We start from the raw sequence: 23,566 nt of genomic DNA, 5'->3' as shown, positions 1-23,566 counted from the left end.
GTTTTCGGTGTTACTTGATACGAAATTTTCCTATGCATATAATACCTACACGTTTGAATATTGTTGAGAATATAATAAAATTTATGATATTATCAAAGAAAACGAGATATATTAGTTATAAAAATACTTTCTTTTTAGATCGAAAAAAAGCATATTTCGCTATCGTTGAATATAAACAAATTAATAAAACTGTCAAATTACTACAGTAAATAAGCCGGAAAATACCATCAAATGTGGAAAAGTGGTGGAACAGCTCCGATTTCAAAAATTTTTTGTGTACGTGTTCCTTAGACCTCTAGGAACATTCAGCCGCACTAACCTTGGCATTGGAAAAAAAACTGAGAAAGTTAGGGTAGTTTTCCCATCCCCAAATAGTAACAGTGAAAACAAATCAATATTTCACCTCAAAAATCGTCTTCCGAGGGTTTTCGAGGTCACTGATCATGAGTTCAAGGTTTAAAAACAACTGAAAATGGTTGCAACCCCATTAAAACTACCCCTAGAAGTGTCAATATTTAAAAAATTTTGAAAATTTTGAATTTGACCTCAAAAATTGTCTTTCTGCGGTTTTTGAAGTCGTTGATAATGAATTTGAGGGTAAGAAGCAACTGAATGTAGTTCCAAGCCACCCCTAAAAGCCACCCCTAGAAGAAACAGAGATGAAATTTTAAATTTTTAATCGAATATCGTCTTTCGGGGGGTTTTTGGGTTCGCTGATAACGAATTCAAGGTCAAAAAGTAACTTGGATGGTTGCAACCCTATTAAAACTACCCCTAGAAGTGTAAATGATTAAAAAATTTTGAAAACTTTGAATTTTATTTTAGAAATTGTCTTTCTATGGTTTTTGAAGTCGTTGATAATGAATCTGATGGCAAGAAGCAACTGAATGTAGTTCCAAGCCACCCCTAAAAGCCACCCCTAGAAGTAACAGAGTAAATATTTAAAATTTTTCCTCGAATATCGTCTTTCGGGGGATTTTTGGCGTCGCTGATCACGAATCCAAAGTCAAAAAGTAACTTGGATGGTTGCAACCACATAAAACTACCCGTTGAAGTGTCAATGATAAACAAGTTTAGAAAATTCTGAATTTCAACTCAGAAATGGCCTCTTTGTGGTTTTCGTAGTCGCTGATCATGAATTTGAGTCAAAAAGCTACCGAATGTCGCTAGTTTTTTTGGGTTTGCAACCCTCTTCAGCTACTTTTTGACCTTGGATTCGTAATCAGCGCCCCCAAAATTACCCGAAAGTCGATATTCGAGGAGAGAATTCAAATTTAAAATTTTATCTCTGTCACTTCTAGCGGAGGTTTTAATAAGGATGCTGTGACATTCAGTTACTTTTTGACCTCAAATTCATGATCAGCGACTCTTAAAACCGCAGAGAGGCAATTTCTGTGGTGAAATTCAGTATTTTCAAAATTTATTTATCATTGACATTTCTAGGGGTAGTTTTAATGGGGTTGCAACCATCCAAGTTACTTTTTGACCTTGGATTCGCGATCAGCGGCCCCAAAAACCCCCCGAAAGACAATTCGAGGAACAATTTTAAATTTTTTCTGTCATTTCTAGGGGTGGCCTTTAGGGGTGGCTTGGGACTACATTCAGTTGCTTCTTGCCCTCAAATTCATTATCAATGACTTCTAAAACCAGAGAGAGACAATTTCTGAGGTGAAATTCAGAATTTTCAAATTTTTTTTTATCATTGACACTTCTAAGGGTACTTTTGATGGGGTTGAAACAATCCTCAATTGCTTTTTGACCTTAAATTTTTGAACACCGAACCTAAAAGCTCCACGAGACACGATTTCTGAGGCAAAATTTTGAATTTAATCAAGTTTTTGTCTCTATCACTTTAAGGGTAATTTTAATGGGGTTGAAACCATATTCAGTTGCTTTTTAACCTTGAATTCATGATCAACGACCTTAAAAACCCTCGGAAGACCATTTTTGAGTTGAAATATTGATTTGTTTTCACTGCTACTATTTAGAGAGTTTTGGGGATGGGAAAACTACCCTAACTTTCTCAGTTTTTTTTCCAATGCCAAGGTTAGTGCGGCTGAATGTTCCTAGAGGTCTAAGGAATACGTACACAAAAAATTTTTGAAATCGGAGCTGTTCCACCACTTTTCCACATTTTCCGGCTTATTTATTGCACTAAATGTAAATTATATAAAATATTTCATATAGTTTTTTTAACGTTAGATTTACATATACGATAACCTAATGTCCCTTTTTAGGGTTCCGTCATTAAAGATGAAAAATACCATTATAGGGTCAATCTAATGTCTGGCTGTGTTTCTGATGGTTCGAAAGCCTACTTTCTCCAAATCTGCTTGGTGAAAGAAGAAATTTGGTATTTATATACAATTTGATGATCCAATAGTTTACAAGAAAACCTGAACGAGCATTATGTATTGATTTTAAAGGTTGATTTTGGGAATTGATTTAAGTGAGAAAAACTTTTTTCAAGCGTATCATGTGGTATACAAAATGAAAGAGCTCTTACTGAGGGGGACAAATACATAGCTTTTATAATTTTAAAATGTATAGTTTTAAAAATTTTAAGGGGAAATTATGCAAATTTGTCATTCTATCCCCATATCACTAAAACAAGTAACACAAGTTGAAAATTTCGGTAAAAAGAATATAGGACCTTATTCAAGGCTTATACGAATAGCTGAACAAAAATCCTCAGTTTTTAAATTTTCGGGATTTAGAACCATTAACACTGTTATTGTCACTACAAAGAGATAGGGGTCAGAATTGCAAAGGTTATGAGATTATTCATGACGAAACCCTCTACATGCGAGTTCAACTCACACTCGCCAAGTTTCTCTCTGTAATGTATGTACGGTCATCAACGTACTTATTGTTTCCAATCTTAATATATATATTTCTTGTGTGTGTCTGTATGTGACTGAACTCCTCCTAGACGGCTGGACCGATTTCGATGAAATTTTTTGTGTGAGTTCAAGGGGATTGGAGAATGGTTTAGATTTACCATTCGGTCCACTACAACTGTTTTTGAGGGCTCCGTACCAAAAAAATGAAATTTCATTAAATGGTGGGAGCGCATATAAATCATATCACATTATGTATACTATGTGTACTATGTATTTTTAATAGTATTCAGGTATTGTCAATAGGCATTTATTAGAGCCATATGCGAGCGCAGCGAGCTCTACTATCAAAGGTCAGGCCAAAGGTCGAAGGTCAGGCCACTCCAATAAATAGGAGTTAAATTGGGGTTTAGCGGGATGAGTGTAGCGGGACGTGAGCGGGACGAGTGAGCGGGACGTGTGTACAGGACAACGTCTGTAGGGTCCGCTAGTATATTATAAAAAAGGCTGTCCCGAACAAGACTACTCAAGAATTTTTTTTTACAAACATGTGTGCGGTTAAAAATTCGCAAAATACACAAAAAGAAAAATCAGTTTTTCATTAGTGAACAAAGTTTTAAAAATCATAAATGTTTGGCTGCTACAGCTCACAACTAGCAAAATATGACCGGGATAGTGACTGAACTTCATGGAAAAAGATAAATAAACAAGTCAAAATAAGCAATTGATTGAGTTAATTGTTGAAATATCCTTAAAAAAAACGTTAATATAGGATAAAATGGCACCTATTTTTTCCTCAAAAATGTTTGTAGGTTTTTTTTGTTTTTTGGTATCTATACATCCTTTGAAACAAATTTTTAAACAAAAAATGAAGATTGATAATATTGAAAAGGCTACTGAATCTTAAGAAGACCTAGTCTATCGCTGTAGTCATCATGTCTACAGCGGAAAAACTGTCTGTTTAACAATACATAATCTTTATGACTTTATTTACAACGTTGCATGTATTCATATATAATTGGAACTCTTTTACTTTGTGCTTAATATGTAAATAGAACGTTGATGGAAAATTTTTACCCAAATTACATTTAACCCACATTTTCAGATAACAAACAAATATGTCAATTTTTTAGACATATTTCCTACCTAAATTGACATTTGTTTAATGTCCATGATTGTGATACTTGAAATATTAATAGAAAAAGGAAAATAAAAGTATTCTAGCACTTAATATAAATGAAATAGTTATTTACGATACCTACATGGTGAACAAGAGCATTATAAGAACATAAAAAAGTTACTTTAGCAACTTGTTATTAGTTTAGATTTTGACAGTAATTTGGCTAATTTGATGGGTTGAAAATGCGTTATTTAATTAATTCCCCATGTGGACTAAGTGACTCTTATATCGCACCGCGCGTACATTGAAAATTTAATATTATTGTCTCACAAATTTATATAAATAATTATGATAATTTACATTTGAAAGATAATATTTGTGCAAATTGATTTCTTATTTTCACAATTTTTAATGCATTAAGTTTAATTAATTAGTGTTATTCAATAATTTTAATTTGACATTTTCTATAACATTAACATGTAAAAAATTGCAAATTAGTCATAACAGCCTCCTTGAACGCCAAAATTTTTCACTGGAAGCGCTTGCATCGATTTTTTTGTCTCTACCCTTAATCTCGTGCTGCATAAATTTTAATAAGTATTATCAAACGTCTTTTTATTTTGTTAAAAATTTGAGGATTTGTGACTCCCCTCAACTCACGTTAGCATACGCCTTCCCTATTTAATCGAGTTAATTTAACTAAAACTTTGTTTTCAATTAACAATCCATTTTTTTTTTACGATTGGTACTCCCCAAATAATTTGATCCTAGGTACGCCTATGGCAACAACATAATCTCATTTTCAAAATTGAGTGAAGAAATCTCATGAGACATAATGTTGTGAACAAGATAAAATAATAATTCAAAAATTAAAATATATCCGTATACATGTGTGTGTTTACGAAGCTTGTATTGAAGTTTTCAAAATTATATTATTTATAATAATATTATTTTGAAAAGTATTATTTTATATGCCTGTTTGATTTTATTTAATTTTTATATTTTATTATACCTAATTAAAAACTTTAAATTTCTTTTTAAAATAATTTTGTCATAAATTATTACAAATTTTGAGTTATATGTAAGTAACTAGGCAAGTGAAATGATACAAGTGAACAACATCGAACGGCAATTAACTTTCTTTTTATTTATAGTCAATTTTATAATAAAAATGATATAAAAATTACATACTGAACAAAATTAAATATTAATATTATTTCACGAGCTTGGTTTTTTCTAAAGGGTACCGTGAGTCTATTTTCAGTCTAGCCAGCCATAATGATAAGCTTTGAAATGAACGATAAATTATGGAAATAAAGGAATAAAAAAGAAGATCTCGCGATGAGACAGAAAAATAGGCTAAGAAATAATATAAAAGACTTTAAATGAAAATTCGTAACTGAAAAAATATTTATTATTTTATCAAAGATTTATCAAGGTGCGTGGAAAAAATGGCATTAAGTGTACAACTGTCCAAAGGATACAAAAGTGGAAGGCACTTCTGGAAAAAAAAACCCTTTTTCAGCCCTTTCGAATGTTGCAAACTTCTTGCCATTTTTGACCACCCACCTTCTTGCCGATAGCTTGCTTTAAACACATATGGCAAATAAAAAAAGTGGTCAAAAAACGCGACAATGGAAAAATTCTAAGCAATATATTTTAGCAATTTCGACACCCGAACCACGAATGAATTTATTTTCTCTTTTTTTTGAGAATTTATTGACTAAACTGTTTTTCATTCTTAAAGGAGTTAGACAAAAGAATTATTGAAATTTTGCTTCTTTACGAGCTCACGGGCAATTAGAAGAAAGAAATTGCAAACCTTTATCTGAATGTGTAGGTTTTAAGTTTTTGATCATTAATGTCTATTTCTTCGATTTTTTAATATCTATCATATCAATGTTTTCGCTGTGATAGACAGGAATTTTGTATCTGATATCATAAGATAATCTGAAAATAAAATCGCTGAAATTGGAATGATTGAGGTAACGGGAAAGCATACATTTCGTTAAAAAGCAAGAAAACACTCTTCACAAACATGTGGAGTAAAAAGTGCAAAATAATTTTGATTGTACCTAATGTAAAATTCATTGTTAAGAAACGCGACTCAGATCTTCATATCGGCGGATCTATATATAATGGAATCTTTGAACGTGATTTTCACCTACTACAAACCGTCGGATTGAATTGAAATTTCGCACACTTATCAAAGACCGATGACATAATTATTTATTAACTAAAAAATTTTCGATAGTGGAAATACAGATAACATTCCATAATGTTAATAATAGTTTAAAAAAGTAAAAAACACGCTTTTGTAGCTATCTAAACTAAAAAGCAGAAAATAAATAACAATTAAAAAAAAAACACGCTTTTTTAACTAGCTGAATTAAAAAGTGGAAAAAGTTTATATAGTTTTATAGCTTGGGATGCTTTTTAACATATTCTAAAATGATTACCAATATCTGTCAATTAAATATATACAATAATTAAAATCTTGCAACACACCGTTTTTTACGATTTTTACGCTCTTATTTTAGGTGTTTTATAACGTGATTATTACTGTTACGGTAACTTGAACTATAATTAAATGAATTTTCCATTCGTACAAATAATAAACTAACTGAAAAGTTATTTCTACTGAAAAGTTTTTCACAGCAAAGACTCACTTTAAATACTAAACCATAATCATATTATAAAACTTTATATACCCTCTGAAAAACGACTCAGAATATTCTATACCCTTATCATCATATAGTATAATAATATTCTTATTGAAACTACTTTGGACGGCATCAAAATATCAAATTTTCACAGGATGTTCATAGTATATTCCTGGCGAAATAATCGCACCAAACAGTACCAACATGCCTACAGATCAATAATTCCTTGATTTTATATTCTTTTACGAAACATTTTAAAAAGTCACCCGTTCTTAATTTGTACACTTATTTTAAGAATTTTAAATATTTCGTCCTGCTTGTAATCAATAAATAGAAAGTGATACTTAAACCGCTTTTCTAAAGCAAGTATCATGTAAAATTCAATGTTAAACATTGCACTCGATGTCTGTTAAATTTGTTAATTATAAGATTGTATTTAGACAACATTCTTCGCTTTTGAACATTGAATTTTAGATTGCAATTACAGTTATCAAAAATAACCTCTTGTTTATAATAATAATAATAATGGGGTTTAACCTCCATTTCTCAGACAACGTCTATAACAGAAGCCATCACATACAAATAATTTTATGATATTGGTGGAGCCGGTGGAGTATGATGAGAGTCGATGTGGGTGTAGTTGCATAGTAACTTCGTTCTTATCCAAGCGACGGCAGTGTGATCAATTTACCGCCCCAGTAACTTTCTTGTTGACACTGCCGCTGCCTAGATTCGAACCCGCAACCTCCCAGTTAGAAGTCATAGCAAGTTTTGATGATTTACGTCCTTTATTTTTTATGTATGACAATTTTTATAAATAACAACTACATGTACATGAAACTCATAATAATGGATAAAGATATATAAACCTGTAAAATGCTTTACTTATATTTACAAAACTTCTCTGTAACCAACAGTCTTCCTACGTTTATCTGGTTGGAGAACGATGAGATCCTCAGGTGAACTCATTCTTCAACACGCCACACAAAATTGACCATGAGAAAAACAGTCATTTCGTAAGTCGACACCGGCTAATTTTAAACTCTGACCTTGTGCTTTATTCATAGTCATCGCAAAGCAACATTTTATCAATCAGATTTCAGGTTCTTTTAGTAGACTAGTTTTGTTAGAGGTGGCGATTAGATTTAAGGAGATATGCAAGGGTTGAATAATATTAGTGATTTCAATAAAACTTTATAAGTACATTTTTTAATGAAAAAGTTTCCAAAAATCACAAAAAGTTCATAGATCATCGGGCTTTTTAATTATTTTATCGATCAAAGTTGGATGAAAAAATGATGAATCCTATAGGTTATCCTTTTCAATTGAATATTTCTATATCAAAAATCTAGAGAGTGTGATAAAAAACTATCTAAAAAATTTAAACAATCTTATAGTTTATAATAATACCATAAAAATATAAGGTTGTCGATAAAATAAAAACAAAATTTTAATTTATTTATGAGTTTATCGAAGATCCATCATTTGATGAACAGAGATGACTATAGTTAGAGTATTTATGATTGAAGAGCGATATCTACATTATCAAATTTATAAGCCTCTCTTCCACACAGTATACTAAACATTTTTGTAGTTGCGTGGTATTGTAAAGTTAAAAATAACACATTATTTTACTACAAATCATGTATTTGGTTTATATGTAAGTACCGTGCAATAAAACAAAACTTTTTTATAATATTGTAGGGAATTCATTACCTTAAGAAAAAAAATTTCCGCGTTTTGACACATTTTCAATCTAAGTACTGGTCTATCAAAACTAATTTTTTGCCCACAAAATTTCGAACATACAATAGTATCTACCTCAACTCTAAGAACACTTAATATTATTTAAAATTTCCATTATTATATTATTATTAAAACGGATCATACCACAACGATTTTCTACCAAAAGATATTCTATTTCTATATCATTATAAAATTACTATATGAAAGAAAATATGGGGTGATGTTATACAATACAACAGGCAACAAACATATCACATAATATGTGTTACCAGGGTGCGGTGAATAAATAATAGAATTGAGGACACCTTAAACATCTATTATAGTACAGAATGATTTTTAAACTGTAAGCTGTTCGAAGTTTAGAGAAAGACCTTAATACATGTTACATAGAAGCTAGTTACTCTTATCCATAATGCATCAAATTACAGGAGTTATTTTATTATTTAAATAGGTTCAGTATCACGTGCTGAAAGTGAATGCACAAAATCCTTACAAAAATAGGCGGGGGAAGTGGCTCCATTTTAAGGAAAACCGTTTAAGGCTATATCTCCATAAACGCGCACTTTAGACAAAAAATGGTAATAGTCTTTATTGTAGATAATTAAATTACCTACCTTTTTTGTATATTAATTTTTTTTTATCACTAACCGTTTATGATTTATACGACTATGGCGATTTACTTAGCGACAATTTGACCAATATGTCTTCTAATAATTGTTTACACAAGAAAATGATAATAACTTGACTTTTAAATCAACAAATTTCCTAAAACATTTACTTTAAACATTTTGTTCAAAAATTAATATTCGTGAAGTTAAAACGCGTTTAATGTTGCAACCACCGTGTGCAAAATTAATAAAAAGGAAGCTTGACTAGCAAAATAATAAAAAGAAAGCTAGCTTGGCAACTCCGTCCATTTTCATGATTTCCTTCACATCCTTGTGCCTGAGAAGGGAGCGAAAACAGACTTCGCCGTAGTCTTTCTATTTGCAACTAATTTAAATTACAAATTGTCAATACTAATTATAATTGCAAATTGTCAATACTGCATTTCTCTATAATTCATCATCATTCTTGAACTTTTCACGTTTGACGCCATGCATCTAATTGCAGCCTAGCAATATTTTTGCTGGTGCTGACGAGCATAGAGGTCCCTCTTTTGCACTTATCTAAGTTCTTATAACTTACAAACAATGACTGTAGCTCAATTGATAGCTCCCACAACCTAGCGAGAAAAAAATTTTTAGTTTGAAAGATCTTTTTCCTACGTTTGATAATGAGTACGTTGATAAAAAAAGATAACAATTAAATTGAGGTCGCCGATAGTGAATTAACGAAAGTTAAAAGGGTAAAAGGTTAAAAAATAGTGGTGAAAAACTCGTTGAGTTTTTTGTAAAAGGCGTTCATAAACGACTTAAGGTGATGGTAGATAGAAAAAAAAGGCTCTTTATTGAGCCAGCTTCAATGATCCATCGATAGAATTTGCTACGGTCCCGTGCTGCCTTAATCCAGCACTGCCGATGACTACAATATTTTGCTATGATTTTTCTTCTAACACAATTGAAGATGGCCTTTGAATGTAGTTAACAATTGTTAACTCTAGCTGCAATATAAAAGTATCTAAACCGGATTTATCAGAAATTGTTGCTACTCTAAAAGAGATGCAGTATTCATAATGGTGAATTTAAAATCAATAAAAACAAAAGCAAACAAAAAACATTCAAATATGAAATTATTGGATCATACTGTACAATTAGACTGTCATGCATGATCAACTAAAACATAATAACTAAAAATTTCATAAAATAATAATTTGTGATTTATTTATAACATAATACAATTTTACAATAATTATTTTTTTCATCACAATTTAATGTTAATTTGCAACTAATTTTACATGAAAATTTAATGGAACATTTCCAAAATCTGTACAAATTGTCAGTATTAATATTGTTAATCAATCTTTAGTTTATTTTGCAATTTTTTTCACACAAAAGTATGAAAATTACATATTGTAATCAAGTCATGAAAAAATTTTTATTTTGTCTCAAAAATATGTTTCTTATAATCATAATTGACACAATCGTTACATAAATGTCTAGATTTTAATAATACTAAAACGCTGAAACAGGGATGCAGATGTAAGTCCTTTTCTCGGTCTTCAATTTATACCTATACTCTAATACTTTACCCTGCAAGAAATATCTTAGAAAAGCGCACACTTTATCATGATCAATCAAAGACATGATTTTATCTAAGATTGGATACGCAAGCCTGTAGGAATACATTTGAGTTTGGGCATAAACATCTGACGCTTTTCTGGAGTAATGAATATTTCACAAAATCCTGCAGGTGTTTTCTTTTACTCAGAGTGCGCATATGCGTTAACAAATATCCAAAGCTTGCTTATACAATACAAAGTCATGTCGTCTGATTGTGCAGGGAAGCGTTATTTTCTACGTTTTTAACCGTCGCGTCAACTTTTCGAGTATGAGTGCCAATTGAGAGCTGAGAAAAATATTTGTATCTATGGATGAAAATTATATTTTTTTAATGTCATTTTTTTCAAGTGTAGCATTTTGCGTACAAGCCTGGCAGTGAAAAGTATATACATTATTACATTTTATACTTCGCACACTGAATTCATCGGGAGGGAACAAAATGTTTAAAAAAATGATCTAATGATGTAGCTTATATTAAATTCAAATGTTAAGCGATATGAAACAGTCAAACAGATATATCTACTATAAAGAATCTCTCCGTTTTTATTAAATATTGCGTACCATTAAAACTACTTTAAAAAATTGTTTGAATAAAAAGTTTTATAATCTGATTAACATCTAAAAGAAAAAGAAATAAAGGATAATATACTAATTTCACGCCAGAAAACTTTTCTACATAGACATTTATAGATTATTTAAAATTTCTGAAACGACGTTCTATAAATATGTAGGTATTTATCTCCAAATTGAGTTTTTCCGAGATAAATTACATGACAGTATGAGTAAAAATAAAACAAAAAAATTAGTATCAGCTATCATAATATAGCGTGAAGATAGTGTGAGTTCAAAGTCGAAAACCGTCATTTTAAGAGCTTTGTATCCCTAAATTCGATTTCCAAAATTTAGTGTAAATGAATTTATCTCCAAAATCACATACTTTTTAAGCACATTGCATGGAATTTAACAGATTAAATTGCTAAACCACAACTCAATTTAAAGGATTGTCATCTATATACAATCAGATACTATATCAGCACAGATAAGTCACACGAAAAACAATAAAAGTGTGTGTTTTCGAAAAAAATCGAATTCCTTCGACAAAAAATGTTATTTTAACAGTGTCTTTATAATGTTGATTGATCTCAAGACTGATCTGAATGATCTGACTGATCTGATGATCTATATTCTAGAACATAACAAAAGTTTAAAATTTGTAAATAAATATTTGTGCATGTGTTAGAAAAATTGGATTCGGTAACTTTAACTGGCATCCTAGATCACCTAAGTGATTTATGGAAATAGCTTTCAAAACCAGTTCTGTGCAGCAACTGGTGGGAAGAATGAAACTGCAGAATTTGAGGCATAAATCAAAATATTTCTTCGCATATACAGGTTATTTATACGTTATATTTACACTTGCTACGCTTCGCTCGTCTATTTTTCACATCGTCACTTCTATCAACTGGCGAATGACAAGAAAATCTGAAATTTCCAGACCGGTAGGCAGATACATTTACGAAATTATAGTATGATAGGCAGCCATAAGACTTCAAAATCAAATTATAATTACTCTTAAGAAAATTAAAAACACTTGTTTATTGTTCCGTGCAGATTTCATTTCTGTGGAATAGGACGATTTGAAAAGAAACATGCTCGAAATAAAGATAGTTCTTAACGCAAAAAGCGAAATTTTGTGAGATCGTAGGATCTACATATGACACGTTACTAAAAATTAACTCATATTCGTAGCTAATAAAAGACAGAGACATATTTCCATTCGAATGTTATTCTTTATTAAATAGCATACAACTTTTGTTCGAAACATTTTACTTTCCTCCATTCTATTGAGCTTGCGAAAAAGTTCTTCAAACAAAAGTTGTGTGTTGCTTAATATAGCATTACGTGTGATATAAATTTTCCTCAGCCATTTCATTAAATTATTTCTGTTTAATTAACTCGATCAAATTTCACAGCATACAAAAAAAGGATACTGCAACTCGAAACGATCATTTATTACCCCGACTATACAATGGCAAGGGTTATGTGTTTGACCACTATGTATGTATATTTATCTGTTCCCTCCTAGCTTCTAAACTACTTATCATAATTAGACAAATGAGGTATCGCAAGAAGCATCTTGATTGCTCGCTGGTTATAGGCTATGTGGCGTTACAATTGAATACGGCGCCCTCTGGAGGACATAAAGTTATGATCGAAAAACAAATTTTGATTTAATGATAGAATGTTTGGTATCAAATTAAAGGGCGTAATAAGCACTTTTCAAATATATATATATATTGTTATACTTAATGACGAAATTATAACCGGAAAATAGTTTAAAATGTATGTATTTTCTTCTGTTTCCTTTAAACTTCTAAACTTATTATAAGTTGACAAATGAGGTATCATAAAAGCGTCTTGATCAACCTCTGATTATAGGCTATGTGAAGTTACATTAAATTGAATATGTCGCCGTCTAGAGGCCATAAAAACACGAACTAAAAACAAATTATAATTTAACATTACTGTTTTAGGTACAAATGAAAGGGCGAAATTAGCACTTTTCGAGTATATATTGTAATATTTGATCACAAACCTATAACCCCAAAATATTCTAAATAAAATAAAGTTCGAAAACTAAAACCCCGATTCTTTAACAAAATCTTGCTCTTAAAAGTATGAAAACAAGAAAATATTTTCATTTTAAATTGTTATTATGATCAGTAAAATCGTATTACAGTCAGGGGACCTCTCTTTTCTACCCTGGGGAAACTGTTTAATCTTACAGGTCCCCCGACTGTAATGACGATTTTATTGATCATAAAAATTTCAGATGAAAATGTTTTCTTGTTTTCATACTTTTAAGAGCAAGATTTTGTTAGAGAGTATCGGTTTTAGTCCTCGAACTTTATTTTATTTATTCAATGAACGATTTCCACTTTTGGCTACAACATATATACTCTTAGAATTTATCGTATTATTTGACCTTTTTTCTATGTAGACATTGTTATACATACCGTACAACCAAGCTTCGTAGGTACAATCCATCATTGATTTTAAGTTTACTATTTTTTTTCTATTTTTTTTTTTTATTATTATTTTTATTTTTTCTATTGTAGTAGTAGATTCATTGTAATGTAGAAAAATTTTATAGCGCATGCTCAAAAGTAATTTTATACAACTATTTATTTTAACGTGGTCTAATTTTTCAATAAAAATAGAAAAAAAAGAAGAAATAGACTGACTCATATAAGGTAATACAAGAGGGTGTATTTTACCTGCCACCATTGTCTCTGCATGATGTGTACGTGTTCTATGAATCAATACTATGTTTCCTAAAAATTTTAATGGGTTTAAACAACTTTTGATGTATGATGGAGAAAGGAGTAGTACCTATACTTGAGTGTTTTTACCGAGGCCAACATTTAAAAAAACGAAGTACGTTTTTAAAAGACACAGTTTAATTTCAGTGGTTCGATCTTTTAATTATAATTTAAAATAAGTAATATTTAGCAAAAATATAAATTCGAATCAATTGAATTGTACTATTAGACACGAAGACTCACTTTAAAGTTCAAAAAGTTGGCCTTGGTAAAATAACACAAGTATATAATCAAAATTTACATTTATATACCATGTATATGTGAAATAGACATATCAAGGAATACTAAGTTTAGTCCCAAGTTTATAACGCTTAAAAATATTGATGCTACGAACAAAATTTTGGTATAGATGTTCATAAAGTAAACTAATTAGTCCACTTTCGGTTGTCTGTCCATCTGTCTGACAACACGATAGCTCGAAAACGCAAAAATATATCAAGCTGAATTTTTTATAGCATGTTCAGGGCGTAAAAGTGAGGTCGAGTTCGAAAATGAGTGATATAGGTCAATTGGGTCATGAGTCCGTAAGACCCATCTTGTTAACCGTTAGAGATAGAACAAAAGTTTAAATGTAAAAAATTTTCCTTTAAAAAATTATCAATTTTTGTTTTAAGCATTTTTTCGTAAATATCATTCTTCACCCACGAGGGGGCAAATTAAGTTAAGAAACATTATATAGTATGTTTATAGCATAGGTACCTACCTATTGTATATAGCTAACTGTATTCTGAAGAAGTGAGAGGAAAGATACTTTTATGACTATGCGTGTAAGAGTGGATATCTATCTTTACTTACATGACGTAAAAAATTTCTTTTCTATACATATTGCCCTCTATCAATGGTACATTATGCTACTTGATTTAAAGTACATAACTTTACGTATTTGAAACTTTACTCCCGAAAAATATAACTTACTATTAAAACTGGAGTGTGGAATAAAAAGTAATACCAATAGCAAATGATTTACGACGAATATGATCTATAAAACAATATTTAATGGCTGGCTAATAAATAGACAATCAGAAAAATTAAATTTTGTTACTTTTTTCGCAAGAAAGTTTTAGGTTTTGTTTATACGAAGACAAAATCACATTAAAAAAACCAGTCTTAATCCTACCGGCATTCTGATAAAAAATACCCTCTTTTCTATACAAAAACTGTCCAGTAAATAGAAACGGCGATAAACTACAAAATAATTCAAGATTCTATATCTTACCCTACAGTTTTCTACAAAAAGTGTTCCGGAAAGCTTTTCTCGTTGTTTAATTCTTTCGCATTATTCTTTTAATTTTTTTTAAGGCATTTTGTAAAAAAATACCCAGTAAGAAAATATCCGGACTGTCTGTTACAGACGGTAAACATTAAACGGTAAACGGTAAACATTAAACAAAAACGGTAAACATTATCAGAATGAATATTTTATTCTTTAGAAATTAAGGAAGTATACTTTATTGGAATATGGACTAAAAAGTACAAAAAAGTTAATTATTATCTAAAGTTGGAAAGCATGGTATGCTTGCGTTATCAATTCACTATGTCACAAAATTTCCTGACTAAAGAATCGAAAAATGTCAAAAATCGCATCCAAATCTGACTTATTGTTCAAATTTTTCGAACCTTGACCGTTTTTAGTGTAGCGTTTAGGCGACTATAGGTTATTTGTATAAAATTAATGAGTATAGTAGTCGTCTCAAATACGACAGATTCAAATTCGATACCTGGCTGTGATGTATAAATTTTAATTTAACCATACCATTTACATTTTGAATCTACAACAATTTATTCAATTGCTCTAAATTATACTTATTTTACCCATTTCTTTCTTAAAAAGTCACCTTTTTTTAAAACTAATTTAGAAATTTTAAAGCAAGTAAGCTTAAGTATTTCAAATTGAAGTGAATAAGTTCGAACCTACTCAAAAAACTTTTACAATGCCAATACAAAGGGTGCTACAAAATTAACGCAAAATTTTAATGTTTGCCCATTTGTGTGGTAGATTATTGACCATGAAAAAGCAAAGATACCGTGGCAGCTAGTAGTTTAGAGAGAAAGCACGGGTATTCACTGCTGAGTAAGGTTTTACAAATAATAGAGTTTATGCAAGTACAGTGATTCCATCGTATGTGAAAAGATAAATTTAAATAAATTCAGAGAAATTAGACCATAAATGATCGGGCAAGTCATAGAGTTAACATTATTGAATTTTTTACATACAGTTTTTTGAAGTGCTTAGCTTCCTGAAATCAAGTCGGCGATCACTCATGTCTTGAGGAAGAAAATGCAGATATATATCACCACTATTCAGCTACATTTATGTAAAATGGTGAACGAAAATTTCAAAAAAAAAAAACTTTTATGTGCCATCAAGATCTTGAAATTTTATCTTGATATGCTATAAATTTTACCGGAATACTATGATATACTTATCCTTATTCTGCACACTTTATGCTTCTAAAAAAAAAACTTAGTTTTCTATCCTGCGTTAAATTACTACTAAATTACTTCTTGCGTTAATTTTGAGACATCCGTTGTATAGGAAAATATTTTCCACAAACATTTTTTACAACTTTTTAAATAATTCTATAAATAATGACGTATAAAATGAGATTTGGAAAAAATAAAATGAACAAACATAATTATGCTTAAAAAGAAAAAAAATCCGCAAATAAAAGAAAAAAAATTATTAAGTGGGAAGTGAAATATGAAAAATATATAAGTAAGTGGTTCCATAAGTTTTTATGTCATACTTCTTGATTATCAGAAAATATCTGCTACACTAAACCTGGATTTCTCAGTAGTATTTCATAGCCTTACTAACAATTGACAGAATTGCGAATTTTTTGCTTTTCTAACAAAAATAATTGTAACCGGTATTTAAATCCGCATTTGTTTTTGAATGCATTTTTGCAATTTCAATTTCCTCATTAGCAACAAAAATAAATTATCAAAGTTCGTTTGTCATTAGCACAAAAATTTTACATAAATTGCGCAAGAAAACATACCAGTCCTTAATTTTTCGAGAATTTTGCTTTTTTTACAAAAATAGTCAGCATAAACATCAGTATTGTATAGAATTGAAAGCATGTAAGGCCGATGCTTTTTTTCATTCGAGATTGAGATTAAAATGTTAAATAAACATCCAATACTAAGTCGAGAATAAATCGAAGCTACTATTTTACACTGAGGCTACTCGAGACACTCTCGTATCTCTCTTTCGTTTAGACTCGTCAAAAGCTTTACTATTAGAAAAAAATATTGGCAACAGAATCCTTTAAAAACACTCTATTTAAATGAAATTCATACATTTTATTCTTAACTAACTAAAAAAAGAAATTTTTCAACGTAATCAGTTTTCATATCTCATATGAAAAAGTACATTATAATTTTCCGTATTTTCATTCATATTTTCCTAACTTAATTCATTTAAATATCACATAATTACTGTGAATGAAATAAATATTATGTGAAGAAGATAAAAGCAAACGAACCAATGAAAAATGATAATTATAATAAAATGTTGGTTATAGAATACGATAGATCTATGAGCTACCTTTACATATGATTTAATTTTACAATTTTTATTTCACTATTATTAAAAAAAAAAACTGTTATCAATTATTCTGTTAGTGTGTTTGTACGAGCATCACATTCAAACAACTTGACCAATGTAATTGAATATATTTACAACTTTAGACTTAAGGTAGTTGGTTCAGGAAAGCAAACTCAAGAAATCTTGAAAACTTTGGATATAAGTAATTAAAAGCCTAATACACGGTGTAAAATTTAAAATTTACCAAGCCTAACACGAAATAATTGGAATTAAAAATGACATTAGCATTTAACAAGCGTAGCATGAGAGAATCGAGGGAATATAACTTTTTAATTTTTTTCCAGGGAAGGAGACCGTTTTTACTAAAACTAGTAGTTGTAAGAATTTTATATTTTGAAATATTAAAAGAAAATAGAACAACCATTTAGGTACTATTCATAAAATATTAACTTATTACATTTAGAGGATTTTTTTTAGTGGAGAGAGTATATGTGTATTCATCCTAGTATATATGTGTATATCCCAGTATACATCCTAGTACTTGTTTGAGACAGTAACAGATTTTTGAGTTATCGTGTTCGGAGACATCTGTACTTGAAAAATTGTTTTTCACGATTTTCTCATGAAATTTGAGGTTATGTTAAAAAAAGTCCCGTACAAAATTTGTTCAAATTTTTATTATCTACAACTTTTCTGCTGGATATTTTCCGCCCTTGATCGCAAAAAAGCAGTTTTAATCCCTAAAATCAATTAACATTTTACAATTTCCAAGAGTCTATAGGAAGTTAAACAATGCAATTGTTAATAACTTTGAATAGGAAGTTAAACAATTAAATTGTTAAAGCTTTGCACCACTTTACACAAAATCATACGCGGTTTTACTTCTTACTTCTTATCCCTGCGGTGGCTGGAGCCGAAAATATAACAATAATATCCCATTTTCTCACAATTTGTACTGTTCATAAACCATATTTCTATAAAATTTTAAATTCACTACAAAGCCTAGATATAAATAAATACGTATTTCGACTACCAATGAAATGCCGTAGTTCAAAAATCGCTGCACCTTCCAAGAGATGAAAATATATGGTAGTGTTGTGAGGCGACGGAAGGTTAAATAAAACATTTGTAAGCCTAACAAATTAAGAAAAAGTATATAAATATACCAAGAAGTAAATTTTTTGCTGCAATCTATAAGGTGACGGGCTTTAAGCAGAATATTTGTTTCAGTTCTTCTTCCATGCATGCGTAGTAATCCAAGCATGTTAAGACAAAAACCTTTGATTTCCAAGAAAAGCATACCCAAGTTTGTTTAACCTTTTTATCAGCGAGTCAGAGATAAATCGCTGGCGGATTAGTTGCTTTCCATTTCTGACATAAAAAGGTAGGTACACTTTAAATATTTAAAATAAAATTCGTAATATGCTTGAACTATACAAATATCGTCTTCTTTTTTATTTGATTCTTCTTTCTATCTATTATGTGTACCCACACAATTTATTTTATTTTCTGAAAAGAGTTTTCGATGTGGAAATAACCACTTTATTCAAAGTTAATTTATTTACAATAGTTGAATGATTCTTGTTGTTTTGTCTGACAAATAACAGTTCTATTCAAATAAACCATTATTATTTTTTATGAAAAGAAAATATAATTTTATGAAAGTTATTTTAAATCTAACTTTTATTGGAACTTTCATGAGTTAAGTTGGGTAAGAGTTTCATAAGATTCAAGCATTCGTTGAAAATTAGTTTTTTTCGTCTCAACTTCTGGCTTTTCTTTGCTTTTGTTCAGTGTTAAGATATTCACCAATTCTCATCTTTGAAGGATTTCCACATCATCCTGGATTTCGAGTTGTACCAGGGTGTTACTCATCTTTAATTATACTATGTATATATGAAATATACATAGTATATTAAGTTTAGTCCCAAGTTTGTAACGCTTAAAAATAATGATGCTAGGATAAAAATTTTGTCATAGTTGTTCATAAAATCACCTAATTAGTCCATTTCCGGTTGTCCGGTTGTCTGTCCGTCTGTGGACACGATAACTCAAAAACGAAAAAAGATATCGAGCTGAAATTTTTACAGCGTACTCAGGACGTAAAAAGTGAGGTCAAGTTCGTAAATGAGCATCATAGGTCAATTGGGTAGGACCGGTCCGTAGGACCCATCTTGTAAACCGTTAGAGAACAAAAATTTAAAAGTAAAAAATGTTCCTTATCAAAAATTAAACTTTTGTTTGAAACATTTTTTCGTATACATCACTGTTTACCCGTGAGGGCGCCAATTAGGCGGAAATTTTATAATATGTCCTATACTTGATTATCAGTTATGTATGTGTCACATGTTTGTATGTGTAATGTGATAAAGAAATCAGCACTGACTATGCATGGTATTTCAACAATTAACTCAGTCAATTGTTTGTTTTCACTTGCTTTCACTTAAATTCTTGAATTTTGAACACGCGGTGCTTTTTAGTTGGTGTCTGGGATTGCTGGAAGTAAACTTATTACCAACTTTCTTTCTCAATGCTCTGGTGACTCTGGGAAATGTGAAAACACTGTGAAATGTGAGCCTCCTCGGCCTTTGGGTTGAGTGCAAGCGACCAAAGCATATATAGGGAGCTTTTTTACTATTTAATACAGAAATAACCTAAGATTACCTGAATTTGTTAAACAATTTTCAAAAACAAACCATAAGTACATGCATATTGAACTTTCATGTATATAGATATAAAATATATGTCATCACAGCTATTTCCGCTTGTATTCGAGCCTCAGCCTAAGGTTCTCTTTTAACTATATGCTTATACATCCAATGAGTAGCTCGAAACAAAGTCCGGAACTTTGTAGCTATTCTCTTGAATATGTAGTTGAAAATTAATAATTGCATTTGGTGTTCCAAGAGCTCCTTACCTGTTTACTTTAGCTAGGGTCTTATTGCTTACTTTTGATATTCATTGCTTCCAACCAAAGAATTCTCCGTAGTTATACCGAGTGAATTCTCTATTATAAACTATGAATTGCGTGAAAGCATGTATTCGACAAACAGCTCCATTTGCAAAAAATTTTCTTTCTGGAGTTAAAAACGAATATTACACTTTCCACTAATAATTAAAGTATACAATTGAATCCTGTTCTCCCTTACTCAACAACATTTTAATAATGAGCAGCTAAATCTTCCTATAGTGTTTACATTGTAAATTATATATTGTTCACATAAATATTACGTTTGATATATGTTTACATAACTTCCAATGTTTGATCAATTTGTCAATTCAATATTTACATACACTTAGTTGATGTGATAGCATTTTAATAATATTATGTAACAATACGAAAGGACATACGCAACTGGCGATATGTGAGTAGGTTTAGTTAATGCAGGTACACATTCAAGCAGTTACAGGCCCAACATATTATATAATCAACCAAAAAGATAAATTTATTATGAGGCCTTAGAAGAAATTATATAAACTAATACGTAGCCATATCTAGATATTGCGTGGATACTTTTTACAACCTTTTATTTAGCTTCACCTGTACATTATATGTAATCGAATCTTGCAAATTTTGACCAACTTCCCGGTTTCCGATCAAGCTGAAATTCATAGCATAGAAAAGCATAGATATGTAAATCGAATGACTGTACATTTTTATGATAAGTATGATCTCCCCTTGCTTTCACCATATAGTATATATGTATGCTAAAATATATGTTAAAATATAAAATACTTGTTTAGGGACAAGTTACGCAAAGTACAATATTTTTCATTTTTTCAAACAAACAAACAAAAATTTTGCATTTTTTTATCAGTTTAAAGTAAAAAAGTTCTCTCGTATTTGTTTTCTAGACGCTTAGTTTTCGAAACAAAAATTCTTAAAAAACTAAAAATACAATAATATTCGATTTCAAGAAAAATGTGTTATTTTTCAATCTCTGTGGGAATTCGCTTACAAAACGCAGTGTAGTGTAGTTACCCATTAATCAGAAAACAGTAAATTTACTCTTGGTGGTAAATAAATTTTTTTTTCAAGTCACTATTATTTTAGTAAATTTACCAAACAAGTGATTATAATTATTATTTTTACTAAAGTCAAAAAATTATTTTTTCCACAAATGCTTTTTGAAACGAGACTAGTTGACAAATGACATTCTACCGATATCTCGTCTCGTGTCGCTGCACCACTTCCTTTAAAATATTCGTTAAAAAATTATCATGTTTTTCATATATTTAATTTGTTGATTGACTTTTGAATTCTAAGAAAATTTATCGAATAAAATTTGATCTCAATCAAATCTGTAAAAATCACATTCATTTTTCATCATAAATGATTGAAAATTAAAACGTATACATCACAACTTTATATTAAAACCTATTCCCAATTGGGAATAAGTAAAAAGGAAAATAAAAACCTTTTTCAATAATAATAAACTCGAGATATATCCGAATTAATGCCACATTGGTATCGTATATAAAATTGTATATCGAATGATTTACAAAAGAAAAAGTGAATTATCTTTTATAGCTGACAAACAGATTACTTATGTCTAACTTAAACAGTTGTATACCTACCAAAATTATATCATGAAAATTAATTCAACCATTTTTTACAATCAGTTGGTAAAATATTAACTATAACCTTTCCAACGAAGATACACAGCAGCTATTCTAGGATACGGTGCGTAAAAAATCCATGAACCTTAACTTTCTGCCGTGCAGTAAATAAGCTCCTTAGTCGATGTGGAGCATTTTCTTTCATAGGACATACATACGGCAGAGCGACGATTTTTGAGATAGAGGGGGAGGGGATTATAAAATTAATAAAAATTGAAAAAAGTTTCTGCTCCTTGCCAAAATGCTTTGTGATGCTGGCATTTTCTTTCTTCGTCTCGCTTTAGTCATCGAACTTCATTTTCCATGTTCAATAGATTTATGGCAAGATAATTCAAATGATTATTGAGTCTATTTTTATGAAGGCTAAATTTTTGAATTCTTCCAGAACTTTCAGTCGCAAATTTAAATAATTTAATCCGAATATTCAATTACGCCCTTGTTTATCTCAAATAATATGACATGGCTATAATCTAGACGCTATTTAACAATTATTCAGATTTCTCTTTATTACGACCCCTATCTAAACCTTTCGATAACATTCACCCACGTTAATTTTTTGACCTACAAGTGCTTGAAGTTTGGAGTAGTAACTTTTTTCTTTGCTTTTAAACAGCCTGATTTGCAAGTTTTACTTGTGTAAGGGGTGAAATGGGTGATGAAATTTTACTAAAGCTTTTTTAACTTCATATTGTTTATAATATTTACAAAAGAGATAAGTTAACTGCTAGTATTAATTACAAATATAATTTCTAAAAATAAAAAAAAAGGCAAATTTCTAATTATATTTTTTTTTGTTACAGCTTCCACCTCCACCAAAAATAACCTTTGAGACTGATAATAAAAATCAAATTATTGCCATTCATAACGATTCATCATATTTTAGGAATAATAAAAACTGTAAGTAGAAACTATATTATTTTTTCATTTTCTATATTTCAGAATCGCATTTTATATAAAATATCCGGATGACCGAGGTTTATTTGGTATTTTTTTAGTTAAAAAGAAACAAATGTTATCACTAATATAAGAACCACTTAAAACTGCACATATATATCAATTTGAATGTCCCGGTATTGTACTTTATTTCGTTTACTACGATATACACCAATAGATGTCGGGAAGAGTCATATTTTGCAGTGTATGTTTCAGTTTTTGATGAAATGGCGGATGACGTATTTTAAAAATGAAACCTAGCTAGATCGACTTTGATATATATGAAAAAAACGAGATATTTGATCAAGTAGGTAACTATTATCTTGTATATTTAAACGAGCAATTCTTGTACAAAATTTGGTAGGGTAGAAGAAAAATTCTAAGAAAGATAGCGGTTTTTGCATTTTTCCAGCTGATGCAGCCATTGGAAGAGCCAAAAAACGGTTTATCCGCATTCATAAAGTTATTTATGCAAAGTTATAAAGAACA

The 23,566-nt window shown here is 30.1% G+C and overlaps 1 protein-coding gene across 1 annotated transcript in view; it reads left to right on the top strand.

Moving 5' to 3' along the window:
- LOC123292779 overlaps positions 1-23,566 on the top strand; it is an 83,299-nt gene that overhangs the window by 38,034 nt on the left and 21,699 nt on the right. Inside the window, exon 6 of the mRNA XM_044873493.1 lies at positions 22,945-23,041. Coding sequence (XP_044729428.1) covers positions 22,945-23,041 — 97 coding nt within the window. The remainder of the gene's footprint in view (positions 1-22,944; positions 23,042-23,566) is intronic.

This window comes from Chrysoperla carnea, chromosome 2, assembly GCF_905475395.1.
Source record: "Chrysoperla carnea chromosome 2, inChrCarn1.1, whole genome shotgun sequence".
In the NCBI taxonomy this organism is placed as follows: domain Eukaryota; kingdom Metazoa; phylum Arthropoda; class Insecta; order Neuroptera; family Chrysopidae; genus Chrysoperla; species Chrysoperla carnea.
Note: the sequence above shows the minus strand (reverse complement) of the source record. Positions and strands in the feature narration are given on the sequence as shown.